This window comes from Epinephelus moara, chromosome 16 (genome assembly GCF_006386435.1).
Source record: "Epinephelus moara isolate mb chromosome 16, YSFRI_EMoa_1.0, whole genome shotgun sequence".
Taxonomy (NCBI): domain Eukaryota; kingdom Metazoa; phylum Chordata; class Actinopteri; order Perciformes; family Serranidae; genus Epinephelus; species Epinephelus moara.
Genome location: NC_065521.1, coordinates 45119088 through 45136426, shown reverse-complemented (window position 1 = coordinate 45136426; position 17339 = coordinate 45119088). Strand labels below are relative to the sequence as shown.

General features: G+C 43.2%; 1 protein-coding gene across 1 annotated transcript in view; it reads right to left on the bottom strand.

Annotated features, from left to right (window-relative positions):
* The window catches only part of LOC126403005 (peptidase inhibitor 16-like), a 30694-nt gene extending 13754 nt beyond the window's left edge, over window positions 1-16940 (bottom strand). Inside the window, exon 1 of the mRNA XM_050065395.1 lies at window positions 16475-16940. Coding sequence (XP_049921352.1) covers window positions 16475-16768 — 294 coding nt within the window. The 5' untranslated portion in view covers window positions 16769-16940. The remainder of the gene's footprint in view (window positions 1-16474) is intronic.
* Between the last annotated feature and the right edge of the window lie 399 nt (window positions 16941-17339).

The following is a 17339-nucleotide window of genomic DNA, read 5'->3' as shown; positions in this document are numbered from 1 at the left end:
GCAGATGAAACAGAGATCTGTGTGGGTACAGAGACCCTAAAAAAGAGGCTGGATCATGGGGAGTACCACCAGTTGGTCCAGGAGCTTCTCCTCCATCATGGACGTTTACAGGCAGATTTTAGGATGACTCAGGGGCAGTTTGACAACCTGCTGTCTATCATCAGGCCGTATAGCTCTGGGTATCCAGCAGCCACTACCACCAGTTTCTCCTCCATTGTTTACCAACTGTGAACTTCTTGTCGTGACCACCACAGAAGCCCCGCCTCTCACATCATCCCATTGGACAATGAGGAAAAAGATGACATGAAAAAATGCCGGGCACCCAGAGTGCAGAAACAGTGAACAAAAAGCCTCCTGCTGCTAAAATGCTTTGTGTGTGATCAGGGCCTTAAATCACACACTAGAGCAACATGATGCCGCTGTCGTTTGGTTCTGTGTAAAAATACAAAGAAGGAATAAAGACGGGACTCCATAGCAGCTCTGTACTGCAAGGTGTGCATCGTTGCATTAAAAAAAGTTGAACTTTGTTGATCTCAGGGTAAAATTCTTTTATCAGAAAGTCCTGCTCATTTATTAGTGACACTAATGTTTCAGTCAATATGTCATACACAACATAAGAGTATACAGTGTTGAACATTTTGAGTGATTTATAAAAGCTGTGAGGATGATGTGTTCATTCATGAGATCAACAGTTCTGTAAATAAATAATAAAGAAGTAAAGTAAATAGACTTTATGGTGTGAGGAGCCTGAGGTCAGGTTTTTCTGTCTTTCACAGGCTGTTGTTCACTTATTGAGAAACACACCCACGGGGCAGTTTCTTTTTAAGCTCAGTGTTGGAAACAATGGTGTTATACACTCTTGATGAAGGTCCAGGAAGATCGAAACATTTGTGTTACTATGGATGCTTTCTCACCTGCCCAGTTTGGTTCAGTTCAATCAAACTCAGTGCGGTTTGTTTGTGCAGGTGTGAACACACCAAAACAACCGGACCGAGACCTTCTTGAAGAGGTGGTCTCAGTCCGGTTACAAAGGAACTCTGGTGCGGTTGGTTTGTGGTGAGAAGGTGTTCGACCTGGATGTGAAGCAACTGCAGTCACAATGACACATTGTTTGGGTTAAACATGAGCATGTTACAGTCCTGGAGGATTATTAATGTGCACCTCCTCCTGTACTGCCTTAATATGCACATTCAGCACATCCAATGCATCAAAACATTGTTTTCTAGTTGGAGCCGCGCCTCGTTTTCAAACTGTATGGTTTGACTAAAATGAACAATGACAGCAATATAGTCCACGATGAGCAGCGCTAAAATCAACCTGCGTAGTTGTCCCTCCATTGTGACATTAGAAAGTGTCACATTTATCTTGCAAGTGTACTCTTCTTCAACGTTTGCTTTACTTCCTGGATTTTTCCCACATGGAAATTCTGACCAATCAAGAGCAGCTTTCTCACACAAGGCATTTGATCTGGTCCTCTTGTAAATGCTGCCGTGAGAACACGAACCAACTCTAGGCAATTATACAACTTTGGAACAACATGAGTCCCTGATTCAGACCAGAGGAGACCACTCTTGTGAAGCAGGATTTTCTGTTCAAAGACTCGAGTGGTATTTTCCAACGCACCTCCATCTGAGACAGCCGGATGTGTGAATATCTTTCTTCAAAGTCTTCACTGACTGTAGCTTAAAGCTGCGTCTGATGTCCTTCCATGTTGTTGCGGCGGCACCATCATTGCTTTTAAGCACGCCTTCCGTGTGTGTATATTGACAGCAATGGATTTGAGCGCACAAAAAAACGCATCATGTGAACAGCTCCTTATTCGCTAACCCCTCCACACTGGACCTTCAACATCTCCGCTGCAGCTCTCAGTGATTCTGATTCCTGGACTCTTTGAATAATCAACATGCACCATGAATATAACGATGCGTTCAGGGGTTATCGGTCATGTTTGTGTTTTATCTGAACAAAATGTTGTTTCACTCACAGATGGTTCCTAAAATAATTTCTGCCCTCCCTGATTACTGCCTGCTGTTGTTTACCTCTGTAAACAATGGGAGCTCTTGTTTTGCCAGCTGTTTACTTTATTATCATTTCATATAATGATGATAATTGTGATTTGTTTATTTCCATGAGTTCAGATTGATTTCACTTCTCCTCCTCGGGCACACGCTCAGTTTCAGTTCACTACGTTTTTCTCCTTGTCAGTAACTTTCTCTGCGGCTACTGAGGAAAACCTGCCCTCTGGGTTTACTGGTTTCCAGTAATCAGCAGCCAAGTCCAGTACAGATTGGGAAACATAAGTATTACAGTGTCTCCTGCTGAGTGGGGGGGGTTACACTCTGTCTCAGCTGGGCTGGTTTTACTGGTTTGGTTTCAGGCTCTGAGGCTGTTTGTTTAATCTGAGCCACAGCGGGAAGGTTTGATTTGTTCTGTAATACCAGTTTGATCTGGACTGGTCAGACTGGTCTCTCTGATGCTGTTGTTTTTGTCTGAACTGGTTTGACTGCTCCCAGCGTTTATTATGTGGCACAGACCTGTTTTGTCTGAACTGGTCAGACTAGTCTCAGCTGCTGTTAGTTTGTCTGAACTGGTCAGACTGGTTTCTTATATCCTGTTAGTTTTGTGTGAACTGGTCAGACTGGTTTCTTATGTACTATCAGTTTTGTGTGAACTGGTCAGACTGGTTTTTCTGCTGTTCTATCAGTTGTCTTTCAGTTTCCTCTGAGCCGGTCGGTGTGGTTTGTCCGCTGGTCTCAGGCCAGTCTTCAGACTTTTTTCGCCAACAAAAACAGAAATCTTTTCTCTGTAGTTTCAACACACTGACCTCCCTCCTCTTCCAGCTCTGTCCACCTCATCTCACTCGTCTTCTCTTGACTTTTCAACTCCTCCCTTTCTCATCTTGTCCTTTTCTTTTGGCTCCCCTTCTCTCCATCTCTTCTTATCTCCCTTCTGTCTTTTTTCAGTCCTTGTCTCATTACGTACTTCTGATATTCTCTCTCATCCATCTCTCCTCTTTCCCTCCTTCATCACTCCTCGTCTTCCTTCCTCCCTTTTCCCTTTTTGCTTCTCACTCTCTGTTTTCATCACTCCTTCCTTTCCTCCCTTCTCTTGTTCTATCCCTGTTTTTCTCCAGTCCAGCTGAAAAGCAGAAAGAAAAACAAGAGTATGGAAATGTCTCAGTGGGGCTCCCATACCGGCGGAGACAGGCTGAGACCTCTCTTGGTTCACACACACACACACACACACACATATTCGTGAACACAAACATAAACACACACACATTCCTCTGGGTGCTCATTCATTCACTACCTAATTTTCATTTTACTTTCTATCTAAACATCATGTTCGCCCCTTCGTCTCTTTCCCAACAGTCTTCCTCCTTCGTTGCTCAACCCTGAGCGTTGACTCCCTCCCTGTCTGTCGTCCAGGATGATTTCCCCGCTGCATTCCTCCTCTGACACTCATGTTAATAACAGGAGGGACTCTGCAGCGGGAAACACCCGTCTGTTCCTGGAACCCAGGCTGCATGTTACTCAGCATTTCTGCTGCCCTCAGTCGTGATCGTCCCGTAAAAAGTGACGCTCCTGATCTGATAACCTGGACGAAGAAGCGGTTCTTGTTCAGAGACTGTCAGAGCTCCGTGAGAGTTAATAAAGGTTTTGAGTCGAGGCACCAAAACTGGAAATGGATCTGTGCTGTCAGTTGTATCCAATTATATTCATCAGCCGGAGGAAGTTTATTTTTCACTCTGAGAAGCTGCTAAGAGGAAGAATAATACGAAATAAACAAGACTGCAAATAAACTTTGATTCGACCAGTTACAAAGAAAAACACTTAAGAGTCTGCAATCAGCAGCTCTGTGAGGCTGTACTGAGGCAGAGTTTTAGTTAAAGTCACTGTCGTTGGGCGGTCGGCTGTGGAGGTAGAGCAGGTCGTCCGCTATTCTGAAGACTGTCGTTTCATGGTGGCGCTAGAGGAAAAGTTAAAGGGGTCCCCAAAGTTATCAGGCTACATGGTCAGAGCATCGAAGATGTCTGCACAAATTTTGGTGCCAATCAAGCAACATCAGAGGCTGAAAAATGAAGCCAACACTGAAGTACTAAAAACCTGCAGTTCCTCTAATGTCCACTTGAGGCTGGCTCCAAGAGCGAGTCAGTCCCCACAGACTCCATGTTAAAAGTTAACAGCAGAAATAAACATGTTTGGTACAAAATTTATTTTGGTCTCTATAACTGAGAACTGTGCGGGGACTGAATATTTATATAACTCACCTGTTTACATTTTATTAAGGATTGAAGTTACACGTTTTTAAGGGTGTGGCCTTTTGAAGTGACAGGCTACTTGCGAGGCGTCACTACAGATTGAATCAGATCCTCCACTCACTCCTCCACAGCTCCACCCTCTCACCCAAATATTCTGGCTCCAAAAACTAAGAGTGTGTCTCAGATCACATGATTCAGTTCCAAACACTTCATATTTTGAGTTCGTTAAGTGTGTTCACACCTCATTGTACAGAAAATTGCAGTGTACTACTGGTGCACTCAAAACGGTCCAAAGGGTGAGTGTGAAACGATGGACACTACTCACCCTCAACGGTCGCCATCTTTGTGACGCAGCAGAAGCTACATCACAAACTTCTGGACTTTTGACGTGGCGGCTGGAGACAACACGGAGCCTGTTACTTCAACAAGTACCAAAACTCAAAAAAAAAAAAAAAAAAAGAAGCTGTCAGAGATGTTTGTTGGGTCTGTAATGATTTGGTGCTATCAACAATAATGCGAGTGCTAACGTTAGCTTGCTAGCTAGCTAACATTAAACATAATGGTCAAATGTTGGTGATAATGCTCCACTGTCTGTTTGCAATTCACTGTTTAAGAAGAAGGGGCGTTGTCACTTTGGGTCGGTGCAAAATGGTAGTGCGCAATTTCAGACAACACTGTCCTGTTGAAATTAGTGCACCATGCAAGAAGTACGGAGTGTGCATAGTGTACTACACTGAAGTGTTCTAACAGCAGTATGTGATTTGAGACACACTCTAAGATGGTGACATGGTGACGGCCAAAATGGTGACCATGTTCATGCTGTTGTATGTTCAGAGCAGAACAGTGGATCGTCCTATAGGCAACATAAGCAGCCGTCTGGGGCACCAAAATGCCCCCCACCCCACCCTTTTTTTATATTTTGTTTTTGAACATAAGGACATTGGTGGAGAGCATTAAAGTGGCTTTTCAAGTGGCAGTACAGGCTAGGACACTGAATGTGCGAGGTCCAGCACGGGTTCAGAGATTACTGCTAACCTCACGTCATATCCTGACATCCTGATTCGTGCATTTACAGTCACTGTGCAGCACTCTGTGACATTCAGAGCAAAGCCCTGCACCGGACTGTTTTCCTAATCCTGCTCCTGCTGGATTTCTGACCATCATCTCCCACTCCCACAGTGTGTTATCTACTCCCACCCATTCCCGCAGTGTGTGTGTCAGCTCCCGCCCACACCTACAAATGTTCTGACCATACATCCCCGCACAATAGATTGATTATCAATAAACTGAGTCTTCTCCGCTCCTGCAGGGAAAACACATTGTTTTACTGCGGTAAAAGATTTGCACACCTGTCGGTGATAAGAAGCAAAATTATGGTCTACAGCTTAATTACATTTATCACAACAATTACTCTGGTTTCTTTAGGATTCAGTGTTTTAATTATTATTTGTGATATTCCAAAGAAATTCCTCCAAATGTCCGACTTGCTTTTATTTTCTTTTGTTTTACAATGTGCAGCTTTTATCTTCTTTTCCACTTCATTTGTTGGCGTCTCCATCCTTCATGTTAATTCACATGCACATTTTCTTTTTACTGCCTGCTCCCACCCCAGCAGAGACAAAACTGACCTTTCCGGCAAGGTTTGATTTGGGTCCCGCAGGATCCCGATCCCAGTGCAGTGCTCTAATGCAGAGCATTAATACAACAGCACACCTCTGTTTGCTATGTAAAGATATAGTAAAGTATAACAGTGTCCTGAGCAGAGAATGAAGTCACGCCCACTCTGTTGCCGTTGTTAGCACTGTTCACACTGTTAGCACCGTTAGCTGCCAGCTGGCTTAGCCACCTCCATGTTGAGAGCCGTGTGGAGGCAATCCAAGCTCAGACTCTGAATTATAGATAAGCGCTGAATGTCGTATACAGCTCGTTTAAATTCATCCTGCAGTCACATATTCTCTGAGGACGTACACAGGCAAAGCTCCACAGGATTACTGGACACTTCTGCCTTCATGCTCACATGAATGTGTCGTGAAGAGAAAGTCCGTCTGTGCTCTCAGGCCATGCAAACGCACAGCAAGTAATGATGGGTATTTGTTCTTTTAAATGTATGTACAGTTTGTAGAGTTGGTGGGAAACAGTAACAGAGGCTGTTCTCTTTAGATGTTGGAATGCTTCTCTCTGCTTCATGAAATATGAAAAATAAACAGGATCTTCAGATTAAGAGGAATTCTGTTTTATCATCCTCTGCTGGCTCACTCATCTCCTCAGTATGAAAAACTACTTGTTGGACATGTTTCACCTGGTGCAGCTGTCCAATCAGGGCCTCAGATATTCTACACAGGCTTTTTGTTCTAGCTAAGACGTTTAGGTCCAAACTTAATTAAAATCTGCATAAAATCATGCAGGTGTAGCAGAGACACAGTTGTGAACGTTAATAAAAAATCTTGAACTGAGATCCACATCTATAAAAGCACATCAGTCATCATCACATGTCCATAAAGAGTTAAACCAGCAGCAGCAGCAGCTTCTCTCTGCTCCACCGACCAAACCAAAACAACCTGCCGGCTCCAACCTGCCCGATTTAATCTGACCCTCAGTTCAGCTGAGAGTCACAAACTGTTCAAGTCAGAGGCAGCGTCGTGACAAATGGAAAACTTTAAATTAGCCTTTATTATCCCTGAAATACGGAGCGCCAATAAGTGACAGCAGCAGCCAGGGGACGTCAGCCTGCTGGCCCCCCTTGGCCCTTGTTGGCCCTCGTTGGTCCAGAGTGAAACACAGTACCTTCACATCTATTTAATGAATCAATGAATAATTTTATCCAGACATTCATGCTCCACTGATGATGGACACTAATGACTTTGGTGACTCTCTGACTTTTTGTCCGGCGCCACTAACAGGTCAAATTTCCAGCTCATGACAGGATACCTCCAACACAAATGTCAACCTCAGCTACTTTAAGAGTAGGCGTCATTGTAGCTCACATGGTGTCCTTACCATGCTGAAAGTTACATAATGCTACCGGGCAACAATGCTAAATGTTACACACTGACACACTAATATTATAATGAACATAAGTAAACACTGTTAGCATCAGTCATGTTTTCTACTAAACATTAAAATCCGAACAAGCAAACATGCTTAATGTTAATTTATAATGAGGCTAATATCCTAAATGAGGTGATGAGAGATGTTTAGCTATCAAACTCGTTAGCATGTTAACATACAGTTTTACAGCTGAGCCTGACAAAGTCCAACTGTAAATGATTTAATGTGAGTTGAGTCAGACAGTGAAGTGCTGACAGCCTGAGATGTCCTAAAATGGCCCCCGTTAGGTAACAGCATGATCAGTCCAGAGTCTCTGTTCTGTTTCTCCATCTCTCTTAAAGTCAGATTTGTTTTTTGGTTTCTTGTGGTTTGTAATGAGCATTCGAGCCTCACAGGGCCAACAGAGTGTCCACAGACTGAGCTACAGTCTTATTTCATTTTAACTGGAGGATTAAACAACAACAACCAGAAGTTTCCCTGCCAGCAGTATGTACTGTAAAGTCAGGACTCACGAGTCCACAAAGGGCGACTGACTGGTGCAGAGAAATGGAAACTCAGTGGTTTCATCAGCAAAGAGACACGAAAACATGAATACAAACAAAGATAATTAGAACAAGACAGAGCAAGTTCAAGACAACCGCCAGCAAACTGCTGCAGAGATTACACGTCTTTGTGTTCTGGAAACATTCAGAAAACAGACACAGAAAAACCAGTGAGAGGACGATGAACATGCAGTGACAGTGTTTCAGTAAATTAGTCAGTTTTATTTCTTAGTGCTTCCTCTTTCCTTGTCTCCTTCCCTCTTCCCCTTTCCTTTTTTATCTATTTCCTCCTTCCTCTTTTTTTTGACTGCAACATTTGATCGGAGCAGTTTGATCCATGCTGCCATCTCTGCTTCATGCACACTTAGGATCGTTTACACAAAGTGAAGTAAACTCAAAACTAAACTCTCTTCACTTCAGAGTGCGCTCTCCATGGACGCTGTTGTCCCACAATACAATACACAACAGGAACGGAGGAGCAGCTCGCAGCTGGAGACAATTAGAATAAATTGTGGACAGTGTAGAGACGTCTCCAAGAACATCTCAGAAAAAAGTATATTACGTATTTATCACATCTTTGTCAAAACATCTCCGTTTGTCTTTGTTGAGTTTTCATATTCAGGATCAGCAGCGGTCCAGAACTGTAGTTTGATTAAAGAGTCACCTGGTTTCAAATCTTTATTTCTTGTTCATTAACCTCAAAACATTAAAAATAAATGTTGGCACTGTGTCTCTGCAAACCACAGACTTCTTACATTTGTATATTTATCATATCTACATTTCCAAAGTCATGTAGCTCTGATTACATGTATATGAGCTGAGCTTGTCATTGGGAGGTGGAGGTGATGGTGATGGTGCATTACACCCAGATCAGATGGCTGCCAAGCTGCAGACCAACAAACAACAAAAGTGGTTGTTTGAGTCATTGATGGCATTTTAAGCCATGATTGTGCTCCCAGACTGGGTATTTGAAATCAGAACATGGTCTTTTGCTCACCATAACCAAGTGGTTTTGTGCCAACATGTTTCCACACGTTAACACAGTGTTGTTGAACCTTTCTGTGTATCTGCTGCATCAGTAATGTAAAATATTCGTGGTGTGTGAAATGTGCAATGCCGAATTTCATTCTGAGGATTGGGTCGTTATATCATGCATATTTCCATATAATATATTCTGTTTATTATTGAACTGACTGGAGGGTTGGGCTTCATAAGAATACGTCTCTGTTAACGCCAATTATACCACAGTCTGGGTGAATTCTGACTGGCTGCAGGGTGTCTGTTAATAACTGATAATAGACACCTACGAGTAGTTACAGTAATACTGTCTGTTCAGCGTTCTAAATTAATGCACCGGCTACATAACAGTATCAGTATCTGTAATCTGTTCATTCATTCATTCAGGGGTTCACCCTGGACAGGTCACCAGACTATCACAGGGCTGACACATAGAGACAGACAACCATTCACACTCACATTCACACCTACGGACAATTTAGAGTCACCAATTAACCTGCATGTCTTTGGACTGTGGGAGGAAGCTGGAGCACCTGGAGGAAACCCACGCTGGGTTCAAACCAGGAATCAGCTTGCTGTGAGGCGACAATGCTAACCCACTGCAACATCGCCGCCTCTGTGATCTGTTCACAATTAATTTACAACACTGAGAGTAACGATAGTCCTTCAGTGTCTCGTCCTCTGAGCACCACAGGATGGAAACTGTATCACACTCTGCAGGTCGACACCGCCCCTCTGAAGTGAAGAAATCATTTCGCATCCTGTCCGCTATTCAACTTGCTACTTTAGGCAGCGACCGACAGCAACGTCACACATGGCGTATCGTTTTTCCTGAAAATCTTGATATTAATTTGGGAACAGTGACATTGCTGACAGCTTGCGCGTCTTGCCGTTCAACATACTGTCAGATTATATTTACTGTTTGTTACTGACTTTGAATCTTGCTAGCATAACGTTAGCTTTCTGGCTAACAGCTGGGCCAAAGGATTCCATGAGCTGGGCGGACTAGAATACCTCCCGTTCCTAGGTCGTATCTAAGGTCTGTCCTATTTACTGGAGTAGTGAATAACGTTTCCATTGCATGAGAACCTTACAGGGTTGCAATGATAGTTTCAGGTATTAGGTAGGCCCTCAGGTGTTACCAAGGAAACTGAGTTACGGCTTGTAAAAAACTTTTGACTGCAAAAAGAAAAAAATATGAATGAATATTCTAACTTTTTTTCTTTGATAAGTGACCATGGTATAAGCAGGATAACGCCCGACAGGGTGTCCATCACTTTTTAACAGCCTTCACGGAGGTAGCCGTCTAATGCACACGCCTCTGCGGGGATAATGGACACCTATCGGGTGTAACGAGATGTTCGCAGGCAACAGCAGCTTTTATATTTCAGAGTAGGTTCTCTAACAGCACAAGAGGAACCTTGGTGACAAAAGTGTACAGTGATTCGTCAAACATATGAGCCAATACAGCACCGGTGACCGCCATTTTAAGAACCTGTTGACTGTGTAAACCATGACTATAGAAATAGAACTGGGTACAGTGCTGACTGCAAGTTGCTCAGTGGCGCATCAAGCCTAAAAAAAGTTTGACTTTGTGGGTATAAAATAGCCCAGATGTTCCGCATCATGAGGCCAATAAAATGAGTGAACTGAGGACTTCTGCCGGCCAAGTGGCTACCTCATGGTTTATCTCTCCGCTGACCCGAATGGGCATAAAATTATTTAATCTTCTAGACTTTCCAAACGTTTTCAAACCAAATGGATCAAATACCGATACTGCAACTGAGTCATGTCTTGGTGGTTGCACTCCAAAATAAATGTATCCACTGATTTACAGATGTCTCTTTCATCATTTAAGTCTATGGGACAAAGCCTTTGTTGGGTCCGACAGCATCACCTGAGGGACCTGGAATTTGTAATTCCCCATTTGCCCATTTCGCCCAGCACTGTTCCTGGAGGTTTGGTGCAGACAACATAAAACACAACCAACAGCTCGTAACAAATGAAAACAGAAAGAAAATGCGAACAACAGGACGGATGGTAAAGTCCAGGCTTTACTGATATGCAACCGGGGAAAATACAACAGGATTCTGCCTCATCAAGGTGAAATATAAGAAGTTGTGATATCGACCACTAGCGCGCTTACATCACTTCAGTGCTCCTATTGTCAAACAACTTTGACGGTATGTAGCTCTATGGGGAGCTCCTCAGAACTGTCTAGTTCAATCCAGAGATCAATCCTCTGGGGATCATGAAGATTTACAGAGAAAATGCAGCTGCAATCTGGACAGTAGTCGTCATGATATCTGTCTATGAACCAAAGTGTTGGACGTCATCACCCTTTGACCTAGGATTGGATTGTTCTTTGAATCTTTTCAACCTTTAGGCAACAACAGTGACTCGCTTCATCAGCTGTTGTAATGGACACTTTAATGCTAAACTTTATAAATATATCAACTTATTTTAAAGGGGCAGTTCTCTCTCCCTGCAGATAGTTTGAGTGTGACCTGCTGAGGTTTGGAGATATCAGATCATCCCCACACAATGAAGCTCAGTGACCAATTCATGATGCTCAAAATGCTGCAAAATTTGATTAGTGAAACTCAACAGCAGCGTCTGTTTCCAAGTATAATGGCAAGTGTGTGACGTGTGCACGACAGTTACTCAGAGTGAAGCTCACTGTCGACAGTCTCATAAAAACTTCTGCTGTTAAAATACAAGCTGTAAAAATTGTTCTTTTTCTGGGGATTCAAACATTCGCTGCAGAAACTCTGCTCTCTCTTCTGGCTGTTAATGTTTTTGTTTTGGACACGTTCATTTATTGTTTGATAGTTTTAAAATAGTCTCATTTATGCATATTAATTGTGTCAGACTGTTCTTCAGGTTTTGATCTTTTATATGATTCCTATCGTCACATTTGAGATTTTACTGTTGTTTTTTTGTTTGATTCTGATCTTGTGACTTGAGTCATTAGTTTTACGTTACTAGTCCGTAATTCTTTGGCATTGCTGCCTAACCTGGTTAAGATACTTTATTGAATTAAATATAGGTTAATTAACTTATTTGTACCGAAAAAACAAAACAAAAACATGTCACCATGCCGAGCACCACACACCAATCACCTCTGAGCTCCTGATTTGAGCTGAATTTGTTTTTGTGTCTCAGCAAATTCCACCCAAGAGGCTTTTACATTCATCGTGTTTGGTGCAGTTCAGTTTGGTTCATTTCTGTTTCTTTAAAAACTGTCAAACGAACTCTGGCGTGCTTTGTTTGTGGTGTGAAAGCAAAGCAGACCAACCACTGAGTTTCATAATAGTGTGATTTAAGTGTCAGTTCAAAAGAAGTCCATTTGCGGACGGTGGGAGGAGCCAGTAAACACGCTGCACGACTTGCTTTCAGGTGCCAGAACCAGGTGTTGGGTCCGTGTTTCACTGATAACACTGTTTGACACTGTGCTCCTGTGCTGTTTGCATGTAATTAAATTATGTAAATTAGGTAATATATAAACATTTGGCACAAAATTTTCCCTGTTTGCTGTCACTGTCTTAAAATTGCAGCATCAGCAGCTGCTGAATGACCGATAATCAGTCATGACACATTCACCGTTACAGAATCACAGAATTACTGTTTGTGTCTGCTGACGTCGGCTGTGTTGAGACGTGTAACAAAAATCTTATCGAAGTAAAGACCGTCAGATCGGACGCAGCTTACAACTACAGTCTAACAGCTGTACATGAGACCGAGTCTGTGTCAGCTTCAGCCTGTGACATGCATTGTCTGTTTTCAAAATACACTTCTGTTTTCACAGGAAATGTACAGTTTGCATACAGTCTCTTTCAAAATAAAAGCAATACATCGGTACAACACTAAATTTTTATTTAAACCATATTTAACCAGGTAAGTCCTGTTGAGTTACAATCTCTCTTACAAGGGAGAGCTGACCAAGACAGCAGCACACAAAAATTACAACCAAACAACGACACAATAAAAAACATAAAAGATCTACAGGAACATGTAGAAATATTACAGCACCTATACTACACCAGCCTCCTGGGTGAACTCGGACTTCCGCCACCTTATGATGTTGATCTGTCACATTTTCCCTGACACCGCTGTGCGCTATTAAACAACAACGGCAACCAGTCCTTCATCATGCTGACGTGAAAGGACGCTTTTTTCATCAGTGTCTGAGGCTGGAAGTCGAGCGCCGGTACTCAACAACTTCAGAGTGACACTGAGTTGAACTAGGCAGCACTGATCAAACATGAGTCAAGATTGTGTGTTGTCTCACCTCAAAAACATATTTCAGTTTGTGACCCAGCTGCCATGTCAGGGACGGTATAAAGAAGACCCATTTTACAGCTGCACAGTATATTATGTTAACGAAAACATTTGTGGTGAGAAATAGCAGCCTGTTCTTATTCATTTAAGTCGTCAAATAGTGACGCTTTGTCAGCGATTTCACCACCAAAGCCATCTTTTGTGGCAGTGTTATATGCCGCCACGCAGCGCCTGTTTGTAATGTGGCTGTCGCAGAGGTGTGATATGCTGCTGGACGGTGTCAGTGTGAAATGCTGGTGATAACTACGCAATTTAAGGAGCTGGAAAGTCCCTATAGGGTGGGTGGGTGGAGCGGTCGATGGGTCCAACAAACCCTAGACTTTCACAGAGGAGGAGGCTGTTCACTTCCCGTATGAATGCAGAGCCAAACCATGACTTTTTTTTTCTAAACAGAACCACATGCTTGTGTTTTTTTTTCTGTGTTTACTTTGAAAAAAAAACCTGTGTCCATCTAAAGAGCAGAAAGTGACATTTCCTGTGAATACGGACGTGTATTTAAAACACAATAACACACCATCCTGGAGTTCGCAGTAACATAATCTTGATTCATATTTGACCAGCGCTGCTCAGTCTGACAGTGTGAGCACGGCTCATCAGCAGTGACTGACAGCTCTCCTCAGCTCTGGTTTCTTGTTTTTCTTTTGTTCAGTAGATTTTTCCAAATACCTCTACATATCCTAAGAAGAGGAAGAGGAACATGCTTTTTTTCACAGATTCTTTCTCTAATATTTTGACAGTTTCAGCAAATATGATAAAAACTTATTTTCATAACTGCCTCTGAGAACAGTTTCTAAGAGGAGCGGAGAGTAATCAGAGCAGATGATCTGCAGCACTGTAGCGAGCGACTCCATCTCAGTGCCATCTGAATAAATCTATAACAGACGCTTCATGAAAATGGGAAGCCTTCTATTAAAGCCATTTGCCTGAATCCATTAATGCCCGGAGCTCTTCCTGAAGAATACTGATGAACTCTGACTTCATGTTTGGACTCAGTGATGTTTCAGGTTAGAAACATGAGAACATGTCAGAACGTACAGAGCAGATGGATCTAGATCATTAATGTTCACACAGGTCTGTGGACACTGTTTGGTTTTAATGAAGCTGCTGTTTTTCTGTTTGTCCTCCAGAGCTAAAACATCTGTACATCCCATAATCTCAAAGCTGATGAGAGTGTAACTGATTTTTCCACTGAGACTCCAACTCTCACCATTCAGAGAAAAGGTGAGTCTTCCATGTCTTCCATTTGTGTTTGTAGGTAACTGTTGGTATAGATGTGATGTAGGTAAGGCCCAGTCTGTACCAGGGCCGTGATCACCTGTTTAATGTTGTTGGGGGGGGGGGGGGGGGATGTGGGCTTCTCAAATTTTTTTGACCATGACTGAGGCTGCACAGNCAGGGCCGTGATCACCTGTTTAGGGGGGGGGGGGGGGGGGGGGGGGGATGTGGGCTTCTCAAATTTTTTTGACCATGACTGAGGCTGCACAGGAAAAGCACACTCACTATGACTTTTTAATGACATACTAATCTATGACATTTTTTAATGACAATTTTGTGACTTTTTTTACGACCCGCTCTTACAAACACTGACAATAAAAGCCGTCCTCTCATCATATCTCATCTCATCTGTATTTTGAAAACAGACAATGCATGTAACAGGCTGAAGTTGACACGGCGTCCCAGAACGTCAACCACCAACACACCCAGGGTACCTTGGACGTCATATGTGGACGTGGAAAGTCCATGACCAAACGTGGACATGTGACGAGGTCGCAGTGAGGATGTTTTGCTTATTAAGACATTTCTTATGACTTAGTAACACTTTACAAAAACAGTCCGCAGTAATATAGCCTTCATAAGACTCATATTACATTTTAGTTTTACAGAATACATTTGAAAGTAATAAAATAGAGAAGCAATGTGGTATTTGACGTTGATGAGATCCACAGCAGCCAAGCGGTGGCTTCTTGTACGAGTACGGCAACACCACTTGGACAAACTACACACAGAGCAGCAGTACAGTGTAATATTAGAACCAGTAGTTATGATTACGATGATTATTATTACATTTCCTCATGTTTAGTTCGGACAGCGGTGCATAGTTGCCTTTTATGGGATAGCAAATTGGTTTTTTTTATTGGTGCGTGTGTGTGTGTGTGTGTGTGTGCTCCCACCCAGTTTACATATTATAATTACTGCCTAGGTCTGTACATATACAGATAATTTTGAAAACAGATATTTTTCCCCTCCATTTTAGCAAATTAATTTTACCCACAAGACACGACCAGAACACAAAAACTGCTCCAAACACTCACCTGCGTTAGCTGTTTTCTGCGGGACCTTTTTCAAAACACCCACTGGAGATCTGACCCCCACTGATTATTGTTTAATATGAGGCTGAAGGAGCTCTGGTGCTCTGGCTGCGGCTGCAGACACACGACGGTCAGGGTTAGGAAAAGATGTCCGAGGGGCGTGTCTTGTGGTGAATTGAGTCGTCTTGTCTCTCAACCTTTCTTGAGGCTCATCAGAACCAATAATGGGCATTTGCAAATTGAGGCGATGACATCATCTTTTTCCAAACGCTCTGTTTAACACGTCCACACACATTATCGGACTTAAACAGATTTAACAGATTAAAATCTGTTTTAGTGACCTTAAACTTTTACTGCAGAGAAGAGGCCAAAACACAGAGGCAAATTTCAAAATCAGTCTAAGTGTAGACAGGGCCTCAGCTGCATCTTATTAAATCTGAACTTTCAGTTCTTAAATGCTTTATTGACCAAACACTGTAGGTCTGACCTTTGACCTCTTGAAGACCATTTTGAAGGTCAACACCGGCCAGTGTTTAATGACCAAAAACATGGCATATATTCAGTGTTTTCTTCTTGTCAGCCTCTAAACATTTGAATTATTCACTAGTCATACATTAGACAAATACAATCTTGCATTAGAGGAATTAATTCACAAAAGAACCCACGCCCAACTGGAAGATATAATTAATAACTAAAACTTGTAGAGAAAATCAAATGTCCTGACAGACTCTGCCTCTCTGTATGCAGGGAGGAAACTGTCGTGTCAGAGGACGATGCTGCAGCTGACATGTGATGGACATCATTAGTTCATTATATTAATATCACTCTCATCTTATTTGCATCTTTCTATCAGCTGGTGTGAATTTGTGATGATGTTAATGAACATAAAACGCCATGGTGAGACTCAGGCTGATGTGTGGGGGTGTTTGAGGCTGAGCAGGCTGCAGGTGTCTTACCAGAGGCAGCATGGCTGAGGCGCTGGGTGAGACCTGTCCTCTGTAGTGGTTATGAAGCTCCACCAGCAGCTCCTCCTGCTCCTCGCTCAGAAAGCTCCAGGCTCCAGGAACCACCAGGGCCCCCAGCAGGAGCCATGCCCAGAGAGGGGCTCCCCTCGGCGGGCAGAGGCACCGGCGACCGGCCTCCCTCCTCAGCCTGGAGCTCCACAAGGCTCGATCCTGGGTAGTCCTTCGGGTGGAGACCCCCTGCTGGGTGGAGACCCCCTGGAGCTCTGAGAGGCTCCGCTGGTGCATGATGGGAAACAGAGTCCTGAGGGATGTATCCTCGAGAGGTCAGTCCAGAGTCCAGCTAAGTGTGAGTGTAATTGTGTTTGTGTGTACAATAGGCCACTTGTCTTTGTTTGTATGAGTGTGTGTGTGTGTGCCTGTGTGTGTGTGTGTTTTAGAGTCAGTAAAAGTGTGTGTGTTCCCTCCTCAGTGCCTCTCACTCTCAGCTCTGCTGATCTCTCTGTTTCTGACCCGGCTTTAAGAGAGGGAGGATCCTCCCCTACACACACACACACACCCACACACACACTCCACAGTTCACATTTCACACACTGCACTGACTGGTACGCAAAACAAACACACCCCCCCTCAGTCCTTTTACTCTCCATATTCTCCATGTCGATCTCTCTCCTCCTCCTCCTCCTCCTCCTCTCCTCAAGCCTTTTCTCATTCTCTCATTTCCCCTTCTTCATCTTCAATTTGTTTCGTTGGCACGACATTCAGAGGATCCTGTGGGCTCAGGTTTTATCTAGAACAATCTGCACATGTTCATATGTACACTGAAACTGTCAACGAACATGAAAATAAAGTGGCTACA